We start from the raw sequence: 20,752 nt of genomic DNA, 5'->3' as shown, positions 1-20,752 counted from the left end.
TTTTCAAAGTAAGGAAACAGCTGGCAAATTTAGATTGTTGTGTGGTCTGTACTTTTAGTGTTAGTCAGACACAGGCCCAGATGATGTATAGTAGTACCACATCTGCTTGCCTCTTTGGCATGTTGATAGTGTTTTTGGTTCTGGTACTGCTTTGTGTGGATCCATGTTTGAGCAGAAATTATGGTCTGCAGATGTTGTTGTTGTTATTGTGTGTGTGTGGGCCTGATTTGCTGGCAGTTTTGCACTGCAATACTTTGCTGGTGACCCCTGACTACAAACGTTGCTGTGTGGTACGTGCCCCATGAGCTGGCGTAATGAATTTGTTTTATCATCATCAAAAGCCTGCAGACATTACGTTAAACAAGCAAGACACTGTTCGGATTGTAAGACTTGAACCATGCGTCCATGCACATCCAATCCAGTCAGAAGACTAACAAAGTCATTTGGAGTCTGCCTGTGGGGACGATGAATGTCGGTAGGACATTTCATGACAATCCATTCATTAGCTGTCAAAAGTCTGAACCAGTGTGTCAGACAGAAACACACCGCTATCATGGCTAAAAATCACATTTTGGATCAGGCACAGTGAGATGTGCATGAGACTTGGCGTTTGCATTGCATCACAAATATTAAGCATAGCTGATAATGTAGGACACTTTTGAGATGAATGTTTTGGTACAACTGCAGGCATGAGCTTTCTTACAGCAGGGTGTTGATGAGACCATGTCAGAAATCAACAGCTCAAACAGCCCCTATTGCTCATTTCATCCTCGCATGTTTTCAAATCTTAACAGCGGTGGGAACCTGGTGGGTGTTAAATTCTGACTTTGACATGAGAGAATATTAAGCAGTTGGCAATGTAGTATTAAATAATGCTCTGCAGCCATGCAGAGAGGAGTTCACGATGTTTTGTTTCACATCCCAGTCAGCAGTAAGCTAACAGAGGCACTACTGGTCCGTCTAATGAAAAACCACATTAGAGTCAAAGAACAAAACACCACTGCAAGTGTTCTGTTTGTTCTGCGGAGGCTGAGAGAATATGCTGATCTCAGTTAGACCTCTGAAAGCCTCAGACATGTGTAAATTAAAACAGCATAATCAGACAGAGACACTGAGCCACAATGTGTAGAGGTTCTGAGTAATGCTGAGTACTGAGAAGAACATTATGACAAGTGGAAACACCTCTATGTTTGTACAGTAGGGAGTTGGATGAATCATCTGTGAAGTTAAAACGTGTTGCTGACTGGAAAATATTACACTTGTTGTCAGTATACTGTGTTTTTTTATAAGCATAAAAAATGCCTGAAAACCTATTCATGTCTAAGGCTTTGTGAAAAACAAACAAATACAAAACATGATGAATTTTTAATCCCTCCAGTCTCCTGGGTGACGTGAGGACTTTGCCGCCCCTCTACCGCACATGACTTCTGTGGTTTAAGCCGCTATTCAAGCTGCTCTTCAGATTTTGGTGTGGGCTGAACTGGCATCGCCGGGCTTGATGCGATTCAGCGGATTTACTTAAAACTTCTCCCATGTAAAATGCAGAAGTTTCAAACCTGACACCAACCAGGAGATGTCATCACTAAATCTTTCTCAGAAAATGTACAGTACTTATTCAGAAATAAATATCACTAAAGAATAAACAGTGGTTGGTAAAGTATAAAAATACTCCAGTGTTTGATATCTGGATGTTCAGATGAGTTTTCAAAAGATATGAGATCAACACCAAGGACATTAATTAAATAAATGTATTTAGTTTCTCCCCATTTCTAGATATAAACTGTTCCAAAGATGAGAAACTTGAATGTTTATATTGGAAAATGTCCCCTGTCACGATTTGTGTCTGGCCTCTCTTTTGTTTCCTCCTCTGGGTCTACCATCCCTGCTGTTACTGTTCCTGCCTCAGCCCTGTTTACGTTGGCCTATGTCTCCTGCCACTTTCCATCCGCCCACCAGATGTCCTCAGTCTTTCCTCCCTATCGCAGTCACCTGTCTCCTATTCCCAATCACCTGAACTTCCCTGTCCACTCAACCAGCCATTTCCACCAGTTCCTTGTCAGATTGTCTGTGTATCTTCCAGTGTGTTAGCCTATGTTCCTGTTACCTGCATATATCAACCTGTTCTCTGTGCCTGCCTGCTTTTCTTTACATATGTCTGTCATCCTGGTCTTCTTCATTTGATCTATTAAAGGTCCTTCAATGCTCCTGCCTGCCTGTGTGTCTGGGCTTGTGTCCTCCCTGCCTGTGCTGCTACCACCAGCCTTAACCAGTCCTCACCAAAAAGACAAACCAATGTCATTCGACCTTTGTTGAACTCTTCGGTGGACTTGGAAACGGTAACTGTCTTTCCTCACTTGAAAGCCAAGATAAAAGTAGTGTGATGCATCACCTGTTCAAGTCCTGTCTTCTACCAACAGCCAACACTGGTTTCTTACAACCATGACCACGGTCTTTTAGTTTTAGAACAGGAAAAGCTTATATTACTGTTGTTGCTTTTGTTATTCTCATACTTACTACATACTATACAATATGCTGAAAAAGTATAAATCTATCATTGTACGTAGTAACAGTTGGCTTTCTACCTTTTGTTTTCTATATAAGCCTTTTCTTTGTTCCTGGTCCTTCGTAGTATTTCACTAAAGACTGACAGAGCAATTACATTACTGAAGCAACATTCTTACTGCCATTATCTCTCCCCAATTAACTTAGGTGATTATAGCCCAACGGCTGTATGTATTAATAAGCAAAGAGTACAATCCCTAAAGTAAACCTGGTAAGATAAATTTTGTAACAACGCAAAGTTATAAGCAACCCCCTGCTCTCATAAAAATCACTCTTGCAGCTGTTTCTAACAGCTATGTAATAAAATTTTTTGCATTGTTTTCTGATCATGTTTACTAATGTGCACACAAGGCTGTGCTGTATCACCCAGTTACAGCACACAGTATTTAAAACTTTGAGAGATGCTTCCCACCAGGTACACCGTAATATTTAGAAATAAAGTCTATGTGTACTAAAAAGATTACTTGTTTACAGAAAACTTTTAATGCGTTCAGGAAATGTGAAAGTCTTATTACCTTGGTCCCTAATGAGACAATAAGTTCACACAGTTTATAAAAAAGACCTACTTGTACCATCGTCTCCTGTCTCACAACTGTCTAAAAACGATGCCTCTTTGGTGAAGCAGTTTTCCACTCCAAGGGTTGAATGAAAGTGGCTGCTGAAACGCAGCTGATACACTATTATAGCTTCCTCCATTTTGGGTTTTTCAGCACTCTGTTCCCTCAAAGGTCAGTATTGTCAAGACAGTTTTCTTTTGGTTCATGCTGCTTCATCTAAAGTGAGAGCACCAAAACCAGAGATTTATGATTGAATGTATGATTGTGTGGCAGTTGAATTAAAATAAATAAACAGAAAGAAATGAAATGAAATAAAATACTACAGCTAGTATCAGTAAAGTACTATGAGTCCTCATTGTTTCCAAACAACAAGCAAAACCCTGATTGTGTGATGGTTGCTACACTACATGGGCAAGGCTACATTAGTGAAAGAGCTCATTATTTCCAGTTTTATTAAACAAGGGAAACAAAATGAACAACGGAATTATTAGAAACAGGTTTTGGATAGTGAAACCCTAAGCCTGTCTTCATTGAGTCAGAAATAAAATCAAGGCAATTACTAGAATAATAGCAAATGCAGTATCAGACCGGCGGTGAACACTTTCTTTTATAATTAGCGATGCCGCCAAACAATAATTGACTCAACTAAAAGCAGTGTAAACTGATGGACGGGCGGTGTTATTTTCCTCATGGCATTAAATGAGGTTTTCCACACATTCTTTTCTTGCTCGAGGACATGGAGAGTGAGTCACTGTGGTTCTGTGCTCATGTACTCTGAAGCTTCTGAGAACTCCCCGTCAGCCTTGGCTTCATATTACAGTGTTGCTGGGCTGCCACCAGCTATAGATCTAAGTGTGAGTTAAAGTTTAGTGGTGACTGGCATTTGTATACTTTGTCATTGAAAGTGTAGGACAGAGGATGAATAGGTCTGTCAAATGAATGTGAATGTAACAGTAAACCTGGCCGCCAGTTGTTTGCTATTCACATCCCTTCATCTGTTATCACAATACAGCTGTTTATCTATGAGTGCTGTGTTGAGGGAGTTGCAAAAATGCACTTCAGCAAAGAAAAACCCATTTAAGAAAACAGATTAGTGGGAGTCTATCCTCCATTGCAAAGATAGAGATTATATCAAATCTACTGAAATAATAATAGCTTTCTGCAAAGTCATAATCATACTTTTCTATTTTTTAGATTTTATTTTTACCCAAAACTTGAACTAATTCCAGAAGAACTTATGATACGATGAAAAGGGTAAAAGACAGTTTATCTCAGTATGGCCTGCTTGTATGAAAGAGAGATGAGGCTGTAATTTGTTTTTGTTGTTGAAAGGTGATTTTAAGGAAGAACTATAAAGTTTACAGATTATTTATATCCAATAGAAATGGGCTCACAGTACCTCCGTTGCTTCATAGCTGAACTTCTGTCGGAGAAGTTGATCTGAGACACAAGGATTCGGGAAATCCTGTCAGTGTCATTTATGTGTACACATGATCTTTGTACCTTTTTACCTGATCTTTGTCCCAAGCCATCCTGAAACAGTATTAACAACACTGTGCCACTTCCACCTGATATTTGTCGAGGATAGCCTGTATTTGGCCAACTGCAAGTACATAAAACAGTAAGAGAGTGGCAGTGCCCTGTATTGCTTTATTTTTTGGAGAGCATGCCAGTTCTTGACTCCCTCTCCCAGGGCTACTGTCTTTCATATTCCCACTACTATCTCTTTGTAGTTATGTACCTTCCACCTGATCCTTTCTTGTGGTAGAGAAACAAATATCTTTGGCCACTGGCACTTTATCTTTGTTGTGGAGTGTACAACTTTTCAAAAACAACATTTAAGAAACTGAACTTGAAATAACTGGAGCTAGCCACAAATAATAATGTGTGTATATATATACTATAGATCCTAATGTACAGCACTTGATTGATACCACACATAAACAGATAGATGCAAATGGACTGTCAGTTAAAGGTGTTCTCTTCCTGCAAATTTCACTGTCATTTGTTTGATATATGGCACTGAGACCCTGCGAGGAGAGAGAGAGACCTGGTCTCTGAGAGTAAAATGCAATGCAATGAAAACCATAAAATAATTAGGTGATGTACGCAAAATATTGTACTCCTTTAAAGCTCAAAGATACAGTACCAGTGTTGTGCCTTCAAGCAGTTAAGTATGTTGTTAGTCCTGCCTTCGTCCCTGAGTTGGTCAAAATCCAGTTTTAACACCTGCCACAGGTCCTGAGGAGCTTTTTACCATAAAATAGCATTCAGCCTGGGGCTGAAGTACAGTAACTGTCATCCTGAAAGCCACCACTGGAATTGTGGAAGAAGAGGCTGAACTGTGATGTTCAGCATTTCTTCACAGGTTATGTCTCATGTGCATTGTGCATTAAGCATAGCTGTCTGTGGGTGCAAGCTTCACCCCAGCCCCCAAGCACAGCGGCGATACTTGCAAGGAACTGCTGTGATGTGCAAGTCCAGTCCAGGATCTCATGACTGAGACCCTGATATGTCACAGTCATGTCAGTCGACAGTTGGCAGTATTTTTGCTAGTGGAGAGGTGGCAAACAAGGCTTGAAAGTTAAGAATTAATCACGAACGAGAAGAGAAGGGTAAAAATGTTAACTGCTTATGCTCTGCGAGCAGTTTCGACTGAGAGTAATGATCATCATATTCAGCTTCTTCATCCACTGCTTAATACGTCCATGGCCTCTTACAGCTGACCGTTGGATTCACCAACAACAAATGATATACACAATACAAAGACAAAAAAAAAAGATTTGTTACAGTGACACATGGTGAGTTACGCAATGACAGAAACAATCTTCTATTTTCTATTCTATTGCTATAATCTATTCTAAACTACTAAGCACTATTATGCATGTGCCGAAATGTATCTATTATTGCAGACACTTTATTTCTGTTCTGAATATATATATATATATGTATATAGTATTTTTAATGTCTCTGTCAATCGAACTATGAAAATTGGAAGATTAAAAGATCTGATATTGATTACATTGGAAATAGATTTGTTCCTTATTTTGTGCCTTGTTTGAATAATTATAAGCTGGCTCCTTCTCCTGCCACAGCTGGATATGAGGAGCATCACGTACAAACACTTTATCTGTATGTGCTTAACTTCTGTCCTGCCTCAGCAGCCTGTACAGGGTGTGAACTCTCTAATTTGGGCGGGGGTTGGGGAGCCCATATGGTCTTCAGTGCTGCTCGCACGATCTGATGAGCGTTATTCTAGCATACGGCACCCTGCTGCCTCTAAGTAGCTAATTTGGGTTCATGGAAATGAAATGTCTGCACTCTTTATTTACTGTAAGGCACTCCTCCATTTGTACTCTAATAAGTCTGACCAGTAGAACACCATCAAGGCTCAATCAGCTTTAATAGCACTGCTCTCAGCGGCTAATAATCAGAACTGTATTTCTGTAAATTGCATGTTATTGTGTTATAAAAATATTGAAAATTTTGCACCACATATTATCAAGCTTGCATTCAATGTTTCCCATAAAAGCATCAATTTAGACAGTATGTCTTAGCTTAGAAAAAAAACATTTTATGACAAGTATCATTATAAGTATGAGGTGATTCAGACACATACCAAACACTGAATATTATATACCCTTTACCGCTGTAATGTGTGAAGATGAGACTTCACGTTGCAGAGTTCATTATTAGCAGCTGATTAAGTGAGCAAATTTAGGAATCAGTGTAATGGATCAAAGCAGTGTTATGCAGTTAATTGTTTATTAATACACTGTGCTCTGGTTTTAAGAGTATTTAACATTTCAAAGGTTTTTAGTCCTCATTGTCTTTCAAGCTCCAACTTTAATGCCTTGTTTTACATATCACAAAATCGCTGTTCATAAACTGCCTTACTTTTGTTTCTTTCGTTTCCAGATTAGGGCCACCAGTATCAACTGCTGCTAGTTGTGGTAGGTTAGCAATTGTAATGCATCTAAACTTGCTTGCTTCTTCAGGGATCAGCTTAAAAAAAAATAAATAGAAAAATCACAGTCTCTTGCAAATCCAAACTGACTATAGCTGCCATCCTCCATTAAGGAGCAAGGCGAAAACTTTTCAAAGCCACCTTTCAAGCCCAGTGGGTATCAAAAGAGAGATTTTATGTTGAGAGCTCCTTTTAAAGGATGTCAAGATGTGCTATGTTAAACGCTGCTGGACTCCAAGACACTTCATCAGCTCCATTAAATGGAGTGGAGTCTTAGGTATTCAAACCCATGTAGGTCCTTTTCCCCCTAATGTCAGTTGTGGGTCTTTAAGGTCATTTTGTATTTACATGACTTAAACTGTGATATGCTGTAACTCTGTTGTTAGTTCTTGTTGGTACATATTTAACTTGGGACATCCCAGGTGGATACACAACAGTTCAAAATCTTTTAAATGTGCTTATTTGCTCTCTTAGAGAAAGTTACATGAGAAGATTGATACCACTGACATGCCTGCAAGGTACAGCGAGCAGGTGGTTAGCTTAGCTAAACACACACACACACACACACACACACACACACACACACAAACATGGGGAGACAGCTAACCAGGCTTTGTCTGTAAAATGTAATTCTAAATTATGGCACACCAATTTTCTCCTAGCCATTATTGGACCTGGCCTTTTTTTGGGCACAGATTGTAGAGCCATCATCTGAACACTGTGGTTCATGAGAGAGTTTTCAGTATGTTGTGAAAGCTGCAAAATAAAATATAAAAAACTGGCATCATATTGTTCCAAGAGTAAATCAAAAGCTGTCAACTTATTCACTGCCTGAGAATAGACAAAACCTTCATACAATATTGCTGCATTTTACTGAGAATGCCAAGCAAACCAAGTAAATATGTACCAACCAGAAACCAACAATCAAAACAGCAGTTCAGGGATGGAGCAATAAAGTCACTGTCTTTCTCTATGATTTTGGACAGTAAAGAAAAACATAACAAAAATGTTTGTCATACAGCTATATTTTTTTCCAGAGTTTTACCTCTAAACATAAAACCACAGTAAGTAGAGAAACCCCCCAAAAAAAGAGCCAAAGAATTTTTTTGTCAATACAAATTCCAACACTCTTGCATACTAAATGTCAGTTAGTGATGGATTATAAACTTTTTTTAGTCAATTTAGTTTTGGTGTGTTTTCTTATGGTGGACAGTTGTCCAAATCTGGGAAGATGTGTGCCAAATATTTTCAGAGCTGCTTCGAAGTAGAAAATGTTTTGTCAGTCTTGCACAAAACTGGTAAACATCTGGTTTTGGTGCCAGTCCTGCAGAATTGAAGAGTAAGTTATTTTTTCAGGATCATCGTTTTATGCCAAGTTCAACACTCTATCACAGAGAAAGCGCACCAAATAATTTCTATCTACAGGAGCTACAGGAAATAAACCAGAATACAGTTTACTTGCAATGTTCAGAGACAGGGCAACTCTTGCTTTTTTGAAATGTGGAAGAACTCAGTGCTTGCTGTTTCCATTACAGTTTTTTTCCTAATCCATGCAGCTGAATATAACGGGTGGGAAGCAAAATAATCGGCAAATCGTGGGCAATCCTCTGCATAAAACCAAAAGGAAATGACAGTTTAGGGTCAGAATGGAATGACTGGCCCTTATGATCTTGATTTCAAGGATCATGACAGTTGTTTTGCATTTGCTAAAAATCTTATAAAACCATAAGTATTTACATGACAGCTAATCATTTAATAAACCATACTGTTCCAGTTATTGTTTTTAAATACTTTTACAGGCCTCCATTGTTTTCCATTCATCTCTGTACAAAATGAAACTCAATTAGCAGACTGTTGATCCACTGTTGATAATCCATCACAGTCCATCAAGTTTGCATATATTTTTGTCAGTTACATTATCATTGTATGGAAAGGTACTTTCATTTTATTTGAAGGTTTTGCACTCTATTATAACCTAAGAGTACAATAATGAATGCAGGAAAACATACATCCAAAAATCTAAAATTGTTGAGCAGACATTGAGAAGCGTCAGCACAAATATCAAGTGTCTGGGATTTATAGTTAAAGAATAGGGCTGAAAACAAGTTGTGTTTTTCTTTTTTTCAGAAAATTCCTTAATGAATTAGTCACTGGCATTGCACAGGCAATCTTTTAAAAACTGGTCACAAATATATAGTTTTGTTGTTAAATTAAAATTGTGTACATGGTAAACATTAAACCCACTCGACATTATCATGTTTGCATTTTCAGCATAAGTGTAGCCTCTATGGCACAGAAGAATAAGCTATGGGAAAAGCATTATGACTTTGGCTGCATTGGCAGGGCTGGTTATTGGATTTGTTGACAAAAAGACAAAAAAAAGGAAAGAATATTCGCATACTTAAAAATTAAAGGAGCTAAAACTTGCAAAAACATTGGCATGGTCCTTTTAAGAAATTCACACTGGACAAAACATAATTATGCAGGTTTACCTGTAAAGACTAATGTGTGCCCTAATCACTAAAAGTGACTAATATTAGATGGACATTTTTGTTCTCCTAGCTTTTTGTTTCAGGTCTTTGAATTTATGTCTTACTCATGCTAGAGAGCTTTTGTCTGCAGCTTGAGAGATCTGATCTCAGTGATACAGTGATAAAGCAGTAAGTTGTCATTCCAATCACACCGCAGCCTTCTGCAGGAGAGATGCTGCTTCTTTCAGTCTGGCGAGCGTGTTTACCTCTGCCTGAAGAAAGTTGAGAGCAAAACTGGGTCATGCTTGGGATAAGTGCTGCTATATTTGTCAAAGGAATCAAACCACCGCACTTGCAGGGACAATTCATGCCCATCATGTCCAGAGCTAAGATTTTTTTTTCTGTGCAACACGATAATTGCCTCCCAGCCACAATGCACCAGTGTACAGTGGTGCCCATTTAATCCATAACTTATTCTGCTCTCACAGCAGGTTAAAGTGAAACAGAAAATATTTTCTCCCCTGTTATTAAATGAAGAGAACCATTTTTAAAATTCTGTGGCAGCTTTTTTCTTTTTTTTCTTTTGCATGTAACTCTGAGGAACACATTAATCATGTTCCTGGAGAAATGACAGTCAATGAGAATCCAACCATGGCTGACAAAATAAAGTTAAAACACTGATTCTCCTGTGCGCCATTAAGGTGTCCCTCTGGAGCTGGCCCTGGTTTTATAAGTCTCTGATAGTGCAGACTGATAACCCTCTCACAGTTTCCGCCCCTCCTCTCGACTTATTAAAACCAGACTGGACCTAAAACTCTCCATTGTATCTAAACAGAACAACACACACTGCTTACTGAAGCTTTACCTCCACCCTGCAGTTTTAGCTTCTTCAGAAGAAAAGCATACAAAGCCAGGCTGTGAACTGCCAAACCCATTCCTTTGTTCTTCTAAGGACTAAACTGTCTGTCTATGCAGAAAGTCACACCTAAACCGTGATACAGCATAAGCCAGGTCCATACTGCAGTGATTTTTTTTCTCAATTTTGCCTTCAATCCAAACTAAATTCAGACTTTTTGAAAAGCTCATCAGAAACCGAGCTTCAAAAACTCTCTCCATCTCAGTTACCTGAAAGAGTGGACGAAAGAGGAGTCAGCGCTGATGCTCACAAAGAGAAGACCCTGGTTTGAGCACTGCCAAGGTGGAGCTTTTGTTTATTGAGTTAACTTGCCCTCTCTGTGTTCACGTAACTCCCCCCAGGGTCTATGGTTTCCTCCATGCCACTTTGTCTTGGTATGCAACGTTCAAACGAAAAGAAGCATCGAGGACATCTACTTCTACTCCATGCCCCAAGTCTCCCCAAGCCCCATTTCCCAGTCACCTCCAGCCCTTTCTGTAAGTATAAAACTGTGACTTTATTAAGCGGTCAACATGACCATCCAACTGTATATACCCGACCCATTAAGCCCCCCCCATAAAGACCTCTAAGCCTTGTGCACAGAGCGGTGGCACACATGACCTCGCATCCACCAGGCTGCTGGAGAGCTACAAATTTGGTATTATGGTGGTGGGCTCTTTAACACTGTGATTAGCGGGTAATGATAGGTTTTCAGAGACACAGTAGGACTCTGTTGCATGGCTTTATTCCCTGGGCTGTAATATTCAGCCCAACCGCTGCTCATCAGAAGCTTAGTTCTTCATTATACAGAGTGTGCTCTTTCATGTCTGCCTGGGTTATCGTATTCAGGAAGATTTCATCTCTTGACAGTGCACACAATCGGAACATGAGACACATAAGCTTTTTGATCAGTCTGAGCTGCAACAGTACAAACTCTGTAACTCGAGTCATTTAGCTTCTAGTTTTGGCAGCTGAAATTCCTCCATGACACAACAGTGTGTCATGATGTACTCACCTCACAAAGCGGAGGTGTACGGCGCCTGGAGTGTGCCACTAGAATAATTAAGTCATATATTAAAATAAACTCAAAGTAAATTTTATTATACGTTGTGTAAATTGTATATAGCTAGACTATTTTGTATTTTTACCTTCACTTTTTAGATTGTAAATACTATATTTTTGCACATTTTCTGTACTTGAATTGCATACATACTTCTTGTTTTTCTGCACTTTTCCCCTGTTTTTCTTGTGAGCAGAAAGTAAATTTCCCCGCTGTGGGATCAATAAAATATTATCTTAAGAAAATAATTAGAGGATAACATTTGTCAATAATTAATGTTTTCCTTGTTTTGTGTTGACTTCCTCCACAAGTTTGTTGTTTGCTATATAAGGACACAGCAAAGTGTATTACTGCTGTTATATCATGGGCATTTGCCACTAACAAATACTGAATATGTGGTCCATTTTACCAGTAAAGTTACCAGGTAACATAACACAAAGCAGAAGCTCTCTTGCTGTGCCCTCGTTGCTAATTGCATTATATTTAGATATTACTTACGCTCATTAATTTTGAGGTTGTATGAGGGAAATATGTCTCAAATAGAAACTAAAGCTCAAGCTACAGTTACAGTTTCATTGTTTTCTCTGGTTGAACATTTCAGATTTGTTTCACCTCTGACAGCAACAGCTCTGGTTTATAACTTACAGCCTCTAAAACACAGAAGATGTGTGTGAAAAAAAAAAAAAACTCCAGTCTTTGCAGATGTTACTCGATCACCTGCCTGTTTCTGCAGTGAACGTTCTGTGAAACCTGAGTAATTTTATACACCAACATGAGAAAGAATTGCATTGCATTAAATCTGGTGAAATATCAGAGCATATAAGGCCTTCTTTGTTTTACTATTTATATAATAACAAACATATTATCAAGCTGAATTGTCATTTAAGTACAAAACAAGGTAGGTTTGAATATGAGATCCATCATATAAAATAGAAGCACTGCTAAATGTCATTTATCTCTTCAGAGTCTGAGCCCTATCTCACCTCCTGTGGGTGTATTGACTGCTGTTCTGCTCAAACAAATGCTAAACTTTGGCCTCCATCTCTGTCATGCAGCTAAGAGGCATCGCAAATGAGCTTTCCAGGCCCATTTTTTGTGGTCATTTCTGTTCGCGCGCAATTGGTTGTCTCCCTTGCCCGTGCCCTGATAAGAAAGGGTCTGCTGGCTGCGCCTCTCCTGGCGACCTCACTGCGTATGACTGCAGGACGATGGCAGCCACTGTGTTGACAAGCCGAGATTGAAAACAGCTGCGATCGTGCAATCTGGAGAATGGGACTAAATTATAGAGCTAATCCTGTTGACATTCATATCTCTACCACTGCCAGTCACGCTTTCTCTGTTGCTGCCTGTCTCGCTCGGTCTCTTTCTTTCTCCCTGTTTGTTCGCTTTAGGTTTGGTGCATCGCTGGTGCAGAAAACGTGTTTCAACAAACGTCTAATCAGTGCAGGATTAGTCCAACAACTGCAGATTTGTTGACTCGCAGGTCAAAAGAGCCTTGAATTGTCTGAAAAGTGAATATTTTCAGATGTCTAGGTTACATTCAGAAAAAAAAAAGTGTTTTTTGATCATGAGCCTCCAAAAAAGCTTCAGTGCTCCTTGTAACAGATTCTGTCTGTGAAACTCTAATGGAGAGATGGTACATCCTTTGTCCACAAGATATTTGTTGATGGTGGTGGAGAGCGCTGTGTAAAATGTTCCTCCAAAATCACCCGTAGGTGTCCAGCTTGGTTGCGATCTATTGACTGCGAAGGACATATATAACTCACAAATAGTTATCAAACCATTCCGTTGTACCCAGAGCCCACCATGGAAGCATCTGCAGCTGTCACATTTGCTCTCTCATTTATTCAGCTTTTTCCTTTAAGTGAAAGAGTCTTTGCTGAACAGAGCTCATTGTGAACTGGATGTCATGTCATGAGCCACACTGGAACGTCGCTTGATGGAGTCTAGACACTGGAGAAAACTTCAGCTAGAGATCAGACACACAGCTCTGATGCTCTGAAACTCTGATGTGCTGAGGAAAGCTTGACAAGTTCTCATACTGTCGTGGCTTTCCAAAATTAACCACAGAGATTTATAATCTGGTTACCTGATCAGCAGAACAACAACAAGGTCAGACACACTGCTTCCACCTTTACTTCTGACAGTGATGTCATTATTCACATGACCCAATCAGCATTCATGATACTGCCAGAGCAGTGTTCACGAAGGTAGAGTAGAGAGAGAGGAGCTTAATTGCTTCTTTTTTTACATATAAAATGTATGAAAGGCAGGAATGTTGTTGCCTGTAAACATGGCCACCATTCCACAAACAATTTAAATTCTTCTCCCTTCCCTTTACTCTGCTCTGCAACCTGTAATTTCAAATAATGTGTTTTTTTTCCTCCTCCCCTCAAGAAATTTAGGCTCTGGATCAGGGGATAGGCTCGCCCAGTGCTGCCATTGTTTACAGTCTAATTTGAGAGGGTGGAACAGTGACCTGCATCCCAAAGCAGACATTACACCTTCCCTTGTGTAGAACACACTTGCACAGGCGGAGCAGGCGGTGCACACTGTGTAACTGCCATAATCACTAAGCAGACGCCTCTGTTCTCTCCCCCACCAGTTTGTGTTGGTGAAGGTAACCCAGACAACCTGACAATGTACACAAATTAGAGGCAGGCAGGAGAAGGGCATGATTAATGGTTCTCAATAAGGACAGGCCCCTGAGGAAAGAGGACTGTAGCAGCAGTGCTTATAAATCCCAGGGATTCTCTGAGGGAGGGAGGAGGTGGGAGGAAGGGAGTTCGATTTAGGAGCTAGAGGAAGTGATGGGGGGAAGCAAAGTGGAGATGCAGGACTCCCTTTTGTGTCTGTGATATTATACACAATCCTCATACAGAGCAAACCTATATTCTGCAGGCTACAGTATCTTCATACAGTTAATAAAATCTGTTCTACTGTCAGATGCGGTGCTGTTAATTTGCCCCGTCAGACCGGAAATTCTTTGAGTAATCTCCGCTATAACAAGTGATAGCAGTCTACCTTTCTATTGCTGAGAATTCCCATATCCTTCACTCACAGACTTTTCCTTTGAAAGGCCCTTTTCTCACCTCCAAAATTGGAAGTTTCAGTGGTCTGAACGGGGGGAACTGTACATTTTCACGGTTGAGAATATCCTCAGATTTTCCGCCGACGGTCTAGTTTAACAGCTGTCCTAAATAAACGCGGACACCTGTCACTGTCGATGCCGCACAGTGACTGGATGGACCCGCTCAGACGTTATGAATTGATCTGGCTTTGCAGTGAGGGAACCCCTGCTCGCGTGTTGTGGATCGTTCCTCCGTTCCTCCACATCTAGACGAGGTGAGAGCGGCGCACAGCGCCAGACGGACCAGAGCGGGTTAGTGTGGATAAGCAGCGGAGCGCACGGCTGAGGACTCTGTACAGCGCAACTTCAACACAAATGGATATTTACGTGGCTTTGTTATCCCTTTTCTTTTTTACCAAACCAGGTAAGTAGAAGCCACACAGCACTCTGTGGTCGCAGTGAGGAATTTTGTTACGAGTGACACGAGCTTCTAAACGTTTTTTTTTTTTTTTTGTACGTTCCTCAGTTTGCACCTTGCGCGCACGCATGTCAGATTTTTATAAGGATGCCTCTGGACTGCATCGTATTGTTTTTTTTTAATCACCTGCAGTTTGTAGAGTTAATATTTGAAAATAACCAGGACGCAGTTAAGGTGAAAGAGATGACACCTTTTTACCTTAACGTGTGCGCACAGTGCACCTACAGTCCGTGGACTGCACAGGTGATGTCTGCGGGCACACACGGTGCATTCTGGTGGGCAGAATTATCCCCGGCGTGTAAATTAAAACTGCGTGACTTTCTCCACAACCAGCCATTTTAAGCAGTGGAATGCTCATAAGCAGTGGTCATGTGTGTGTTTGTAAAATGAATTAGGATTTCAGTTAAAGCCCTGCCAGGTTTAATCCTCTCAGCAGGCTTTGAACGCACCGCTTCACACCCTCTAACCTTCATTTCTCTTCACCAGCTTCGGCTTTCGGATCAGATCAAGACTACCAGATTGATATCATCAATGAACTTGACCTGGCAAATGCCACCTATGGAATTACCCAAGTGGCGGGGCTTCACAACAGCAGCAAAGCCTTCCTTTTCCGAGGTAACGCACGCACGCTGAGAATTCCTTCTTCATTAGTCGCGCTACTCAAGTTCACAAATGTCTTTGTCTTCTGTTTCTTGGCTGCGCACACACACACACACGCACGCTCTTTGTTTCATTAGTTAGTGTGAGCGAAGCCAAGCAGCGCCACACCTTTTGGTGTCACAGTATTAGCGAGGATTCTGAGACAAAACACTCCGGGGAGCCTGCGCTCATAATTACTCTACATTTAATTTGTCCCAGGCAGCAGATGCTCGGGCTCTTTCCGGACACACTTGAGCGCGCTTTCTGTGCAGGAATTTTTTTTTTTTTCACTGTTTTCAATGACACCCACTGTTGTGTAATCCGAACAACTGGTGGCTTACTGGACATCAGGTGTGTTACAGTGGGAGGACCCTGAAGGGCACACAGCATGTGGCTATAGGATGTACAGAGCCTCAAAGATAAAGAAAAATGCTATCGCATAACTACAAATAAGTGTCACAGTAGGTGTCACAGTCCTAATAGGCAGATACTACTGACATGTTAACCCTGTTGAGGGTGCTGTGAGATGCATTTCACCACTGTCAGAAGATAACTTTGATTTGCTCACACTCTTCTCTGCAGTCTGAAAAGGACTAACAATATTTGCCTTCAGCTCTGAGTGTTGAAGTAGAACGAGGAAACAGTGGGGTACACAGCACTGAGAGAGAGAGGCAGATATTTGGATGACTGTGAGAGAGAGAGAGAGAGAGACAGAGACCTGGATTTTTTTTCTTTTTCGTGATTACTTGCTTGTTTCTTCTGTGTGTTTTGTTTCCTGCTTGGCTGCAGCTGCATTTGAAACTTTGTTTTGTAAAATTAGGTGTTTAATGTCATTTTTAATAGCTCGATATTAAAAGGCGTTGAGTAGCCTGTGAGTTTCATATTAATGGTCCAATGCTGTTCCGACCCAGTGTTCGGGGGGGAAACACAAAATCTTTTGTTTACCTTTCAGTTGTGAAAATATTCAAATTCAGAGACACTGGCACAAACACCAGCAGCTTGAATCCGAATTGCAGCAATGGGTGTTGAGACTCATATCATCAGAGTGGAAGTGTATTGTGTGTGTGTGTGTGTGTGTGTGTGTGTGTGTGTGTGTGTGTGTGTGTGTGTGTGCGCGCACGCGTGTGCATGTGGTCTTATTTTCTAGAGTGCCTGGCTCAGTGTGCCACTGGCTGTGTATGAATGAAGGCAGGGCAGCTTGGCCAACTCTGCTGAGGTGGAGCTGTCCAAGATTCAGGGCTGGAGGCCATACGGGATGCACAACCTCACTTTTTTACTTGACACACACACACACACACACACACACACACACACACACACACACACACACACTCTTGTACTCCAAGCTACTCTCCCTATGGTTTCCAGGCTCCCAGGGTTGAGGTGCAGCAGCCAGATAGTGTGGGAAAGGAGGCTAATCCAGTGGGGAAAACTGGACTTGTGAGTGTTGAAGAGGATGCTTGTGTTGTGACCTATTTAACACTTTGTCCACCCTTGCGCTGCGTTCATGGCTTTGTAACCCAGATGGCTCCACAGAGCAACTGCAACCAAAGTTACAGCAACTGTCGGGCTGTTTTAAAAAAGTGAAGAAGTTGATGTTGTAATAGTCTGCAGCAACAAGCAGGCCATGATTAACTGCCTAACAGAAGCTTTGCTGGAGCCGCTGTAGCTGATTGGGTCAGTGATTATTCAAGATGATTTATGTATGTTGTATGCAATCATGTTGTGCACTGAGCTCAATAGATTTCATCTGTTTGATGACTGCATAAATTGTGGAGGAACAGATTGCAATACTGGTGAAATGGCTGGAGAAAAGGGCAATGTGGTGTTCCAATTAGTGTCGATAACACTGAGAGAGACAGAGAGGGCTCTGGCAGTGTCTTTGGCTGGACACTGGGACCAGTCTCGTCCTGTCTCCCAGTTAGCCGCTGATTTACAAACAACAGATGGCTTGCGTTAGAAAATAGATTTCAGCATTTCCTCTCTTTAGTTTTCAGCCGAATAATGCACCAGTGCTCTTAATGAAAGCCAGTTTAGGAAAGTCAGATGAGAGCAGCCTCCACTAAAAGGTTCTTATCTGGATGTGTAATCTGACCTTGAGATGAAAAGAAAGAAAATGCTAATAATCCCCCACTGTGCACTCATAGCTGGGAACAAAGCTCAGCTAATTGCTAAGATGCTATTTGTTAAAATTTGTACTTTTTTTTTTTTTTCTATCAATGTGCTTACATTGTGGGAGCTTCTGTGATGTAGTGGGCACAGTTAGTTTGTCCAGATGAGGGCTGACCTAGTTTCCCATCCTACATTTGAACTCAGATTGCTCATCTCATGTTTTTTGACCCAAAACCAGATGTGTGAGCTGTGAATTGCACGGGATATTACATTTATTTCTACTCATTTCAACTGTTAGTGCTCGTTAACTGGTGCCACATCACGCTGCTGCGGTGTTGACATTCATCCCTCTGTTTGGGTCGACCAAATTTTGGTTCGGGTCTAATTATCCTCTGGTCTGTTTATGTTTGGACAGAGTCTGACTGTCCTTGGGTCCGTTTTGGATCAGATTCCTCTTTATTTGAAACTGTGTCTGTGCGCAGCATATTTGGTTAGGTATCACAGGGGTCTGTGTCAGACAGACCCCTTTAGGTTACGCTGGTGGAAGCTGAGCAAAACTCTTTGAGAAACCAAGTCTGACAATGTAGACCTGAGCCAGACATGCTGTGGTGAATCTGTGATGTTTTAAAATAGCCACTGTTCAGAGGATGAGTTCTTTTCATTTAGATAACAACATGACTTTGTTTTATGCCCCACTGGTCGTAAAGATCTAAGAAGAGGAATGTTTTCACTTGATTTCTTATTCATCCAGCGATTTTGTGTTGTATGTTATGATCATAACGGCTTCACAGGGCCGCAAGCATGGCTGGGCTGTAGACTTTAAGTCTTGTGACAGACATGAAATACTTGATATTTGCACTGAGTGATGTTAATTTACAATTTTGATAATGGTTATAAGTGTTTAAAGGATCTGGATGGCCTTTAATGTGTTTCATTGTCCTGACATCGCATCATAATCTGTATTAAGTTTGATTTGGCTTATTGCCACATGGCCAGAATCAAGTTACGACAGTTTTCAAGTAATACTCCCTCATTTGCTTCATATCTTATTTTAACGTGTTATTGCTCTTTGCTTTGTATCATTACAGCATTCTGACAATTTGAAATAATCACCTCATTGTGAAAGATTTGTGTGAATTACAGTTTAAAAAGTACCTTCAAATCTGTTTTAATAGTTTAGTATTTACCGGTTATATGAATTAAACGGTTACTGTTAAGTTGAACAGACTGTCTAACTTACACAAGCTGTGAATCTATCCAGTCAGTATAGATCCCCCTCTTCTTCATTGACTCTCTTGCTCAAAATCATTAATGTTAAATAGTTAAATGGTAACAACAAATGCAGCCTTGATTCTGATATCCCTTTGATCTATAAACACGCCTCTTATCAGCCTTTTACACCAATTATCCTTAGCTTGTGACAACTCTGCAGCCTAGTTTTAGGACTGAAATGGTCCTTAATTAACGTTGAATCGACCCAGCTGTCTAAGCCAATCAAAACCTGTTTTTTTCCAGTCTCATTTAAAACACAAATCCACAGTGAAATGCCTCACCACTGTTCAGTAAAGGGCCATAGCTGATGCACTTCTGGGTCCATCTTTTTTTAAAGGTATATTCCTTGTTATTCCTGCAGATAAATGGCCAAATTGCATGTAAAGTGAATACCAAGATATGTCCAGCGAACTCTACATTGTTTTAAAGACTTTACCTGTTGTCTCAGCTAATGCCTCTTGTGTGTTGGTGTTACCCAGCCTATGAGGCTAAGTGGAAAGACATCGAACTGTCTTTAATGGACATACCCATACCCATTCAGTCAGTATTGGGCTGTCCCATCAGAGTTAATGAAGTACTACAGCTCCGAAATCAATGGGTTGTTTTTGCAATGAAAATATGGTGGGAAGTGGTAAAGACATTTCAGCTTCACAAGGAGATCGAACTGCTGAGTTGGCCGGCTTACGAGCCACACTTCCTCCCAGCATCACAAGACATTAGGTACAGAAAATGGACCAAGCGAGGCATCACTATGCATTATGAACTGTACCTGTGCCTTCTTTTCCTTTTTACTGACTGTGTTGTAATTTCCCAGACCTCATCTGGTCTATGTTCGTAAAAAAGTCAAAGTAAAAAAGAAACAAGTTTGAGGTTTGTCCAAACTGCAAAAAGGTCTTTTAATATTCCTCCCTCACAAAATGTAAAACTGACCCACAGAGAAAAAAAGAACTGGAAAATGTCCAAATCTAGATGAGGAGCAGCATGTATTGAACAGTTATTGGATGGTTGTTACCTTCTGTGAATAAGTCAGCAAATCCTGCTGCACAAGAAAAGCCTACCATTGATTTGTAAGACTGATCGACTGAGAGTGAGAGCAATTTGCGAGTGACACACAATTAAATAAAGGGACTCCTCTGATACACGGGATTTATTAAACTACCGAAAGCTGAATGTAACCTTTTAGAAATGGAGCTTTCTCTGGCAAATTGGCTCTGGTGCTAAAGATTGCCTTACTGGGACAATCAAAATATAGTTTGTTAAATGTGGTTCTGCTTCCGTTGACTTTCTCCTGGTCAAATATGATATCTGCAATTATAATCCTAAAGACAAGCCAAGTGTTCCAGCTGTGGCATCAGTCTCTGAGTCTCAGACCTGGCTCCTGAACTGTGAGTCGACAGAGCCTTGGATCTGTGAAACTGTGACCAGGATGAATATCAGGGCAGTTCAGAACACTTTTACTACGGTTACACTCTAGATTTTTGTCAGAAATTGAAGATGGGAACTTCTGGAGCATTCCAGATTTTCTACTTTGCCATCCAGAGCAGCGTGGTATTAACAACGGTAATCACAGACGGCTCCTACCCAGCATCCATTTCTGGATCAGTTCACAAGCGGCTGCAGCTGCCTCTTCTGTTGGGCTGTTGTAGAACACTACGAGTTGTAAAGAAAA

At 40.7% G+C, this 20,752-nt stretch overlaps 1 protein-coding gene across 1 annotated transcript in view; it reads left to right on the top strand.

Moving 5' to 3' along the window:
• Positions 1–14,957: 14,957 nt before the first annotated feature.
• The window catches only part of LOC121180893 (protein kinase C-binding protein NELL1-like), a 209,276-nt gene continuing 203,481 nt past the window's right edge, over positions 14,958–20,752 (top strand). The window contains exons 1-2 of the mRNA XM_041036577.1: positions 14,958–15,006; positions 15,547–15,675. Of these exons, the coding sequence (XP_040892511.1) occupies positions 14,958–15,006; positions 15,547–15,675 (178 nt within the window). The remainder of the gene's footprint in view (positions 15,007–15,546; positions 15,676–20,752) is intronic.

The sequence above is a fragment of the Toxotes jaculatrix genome, chromosome 1 (genome assembly GCF_017976425.1).
Source record: "Toxotes jaculatrix isolate fToxJac2 chromosome 1, fToxJac2.pri, whole genome shotgun sequence".
NCBI lineage: Eukaryota > Metazoa > Chordata > Actinopteri > Toxotidae > Toxotes > Toxotes jaculatrix.
This window is presented reverse-complemented; position numbering and strand designations above follow the sequence as displayed.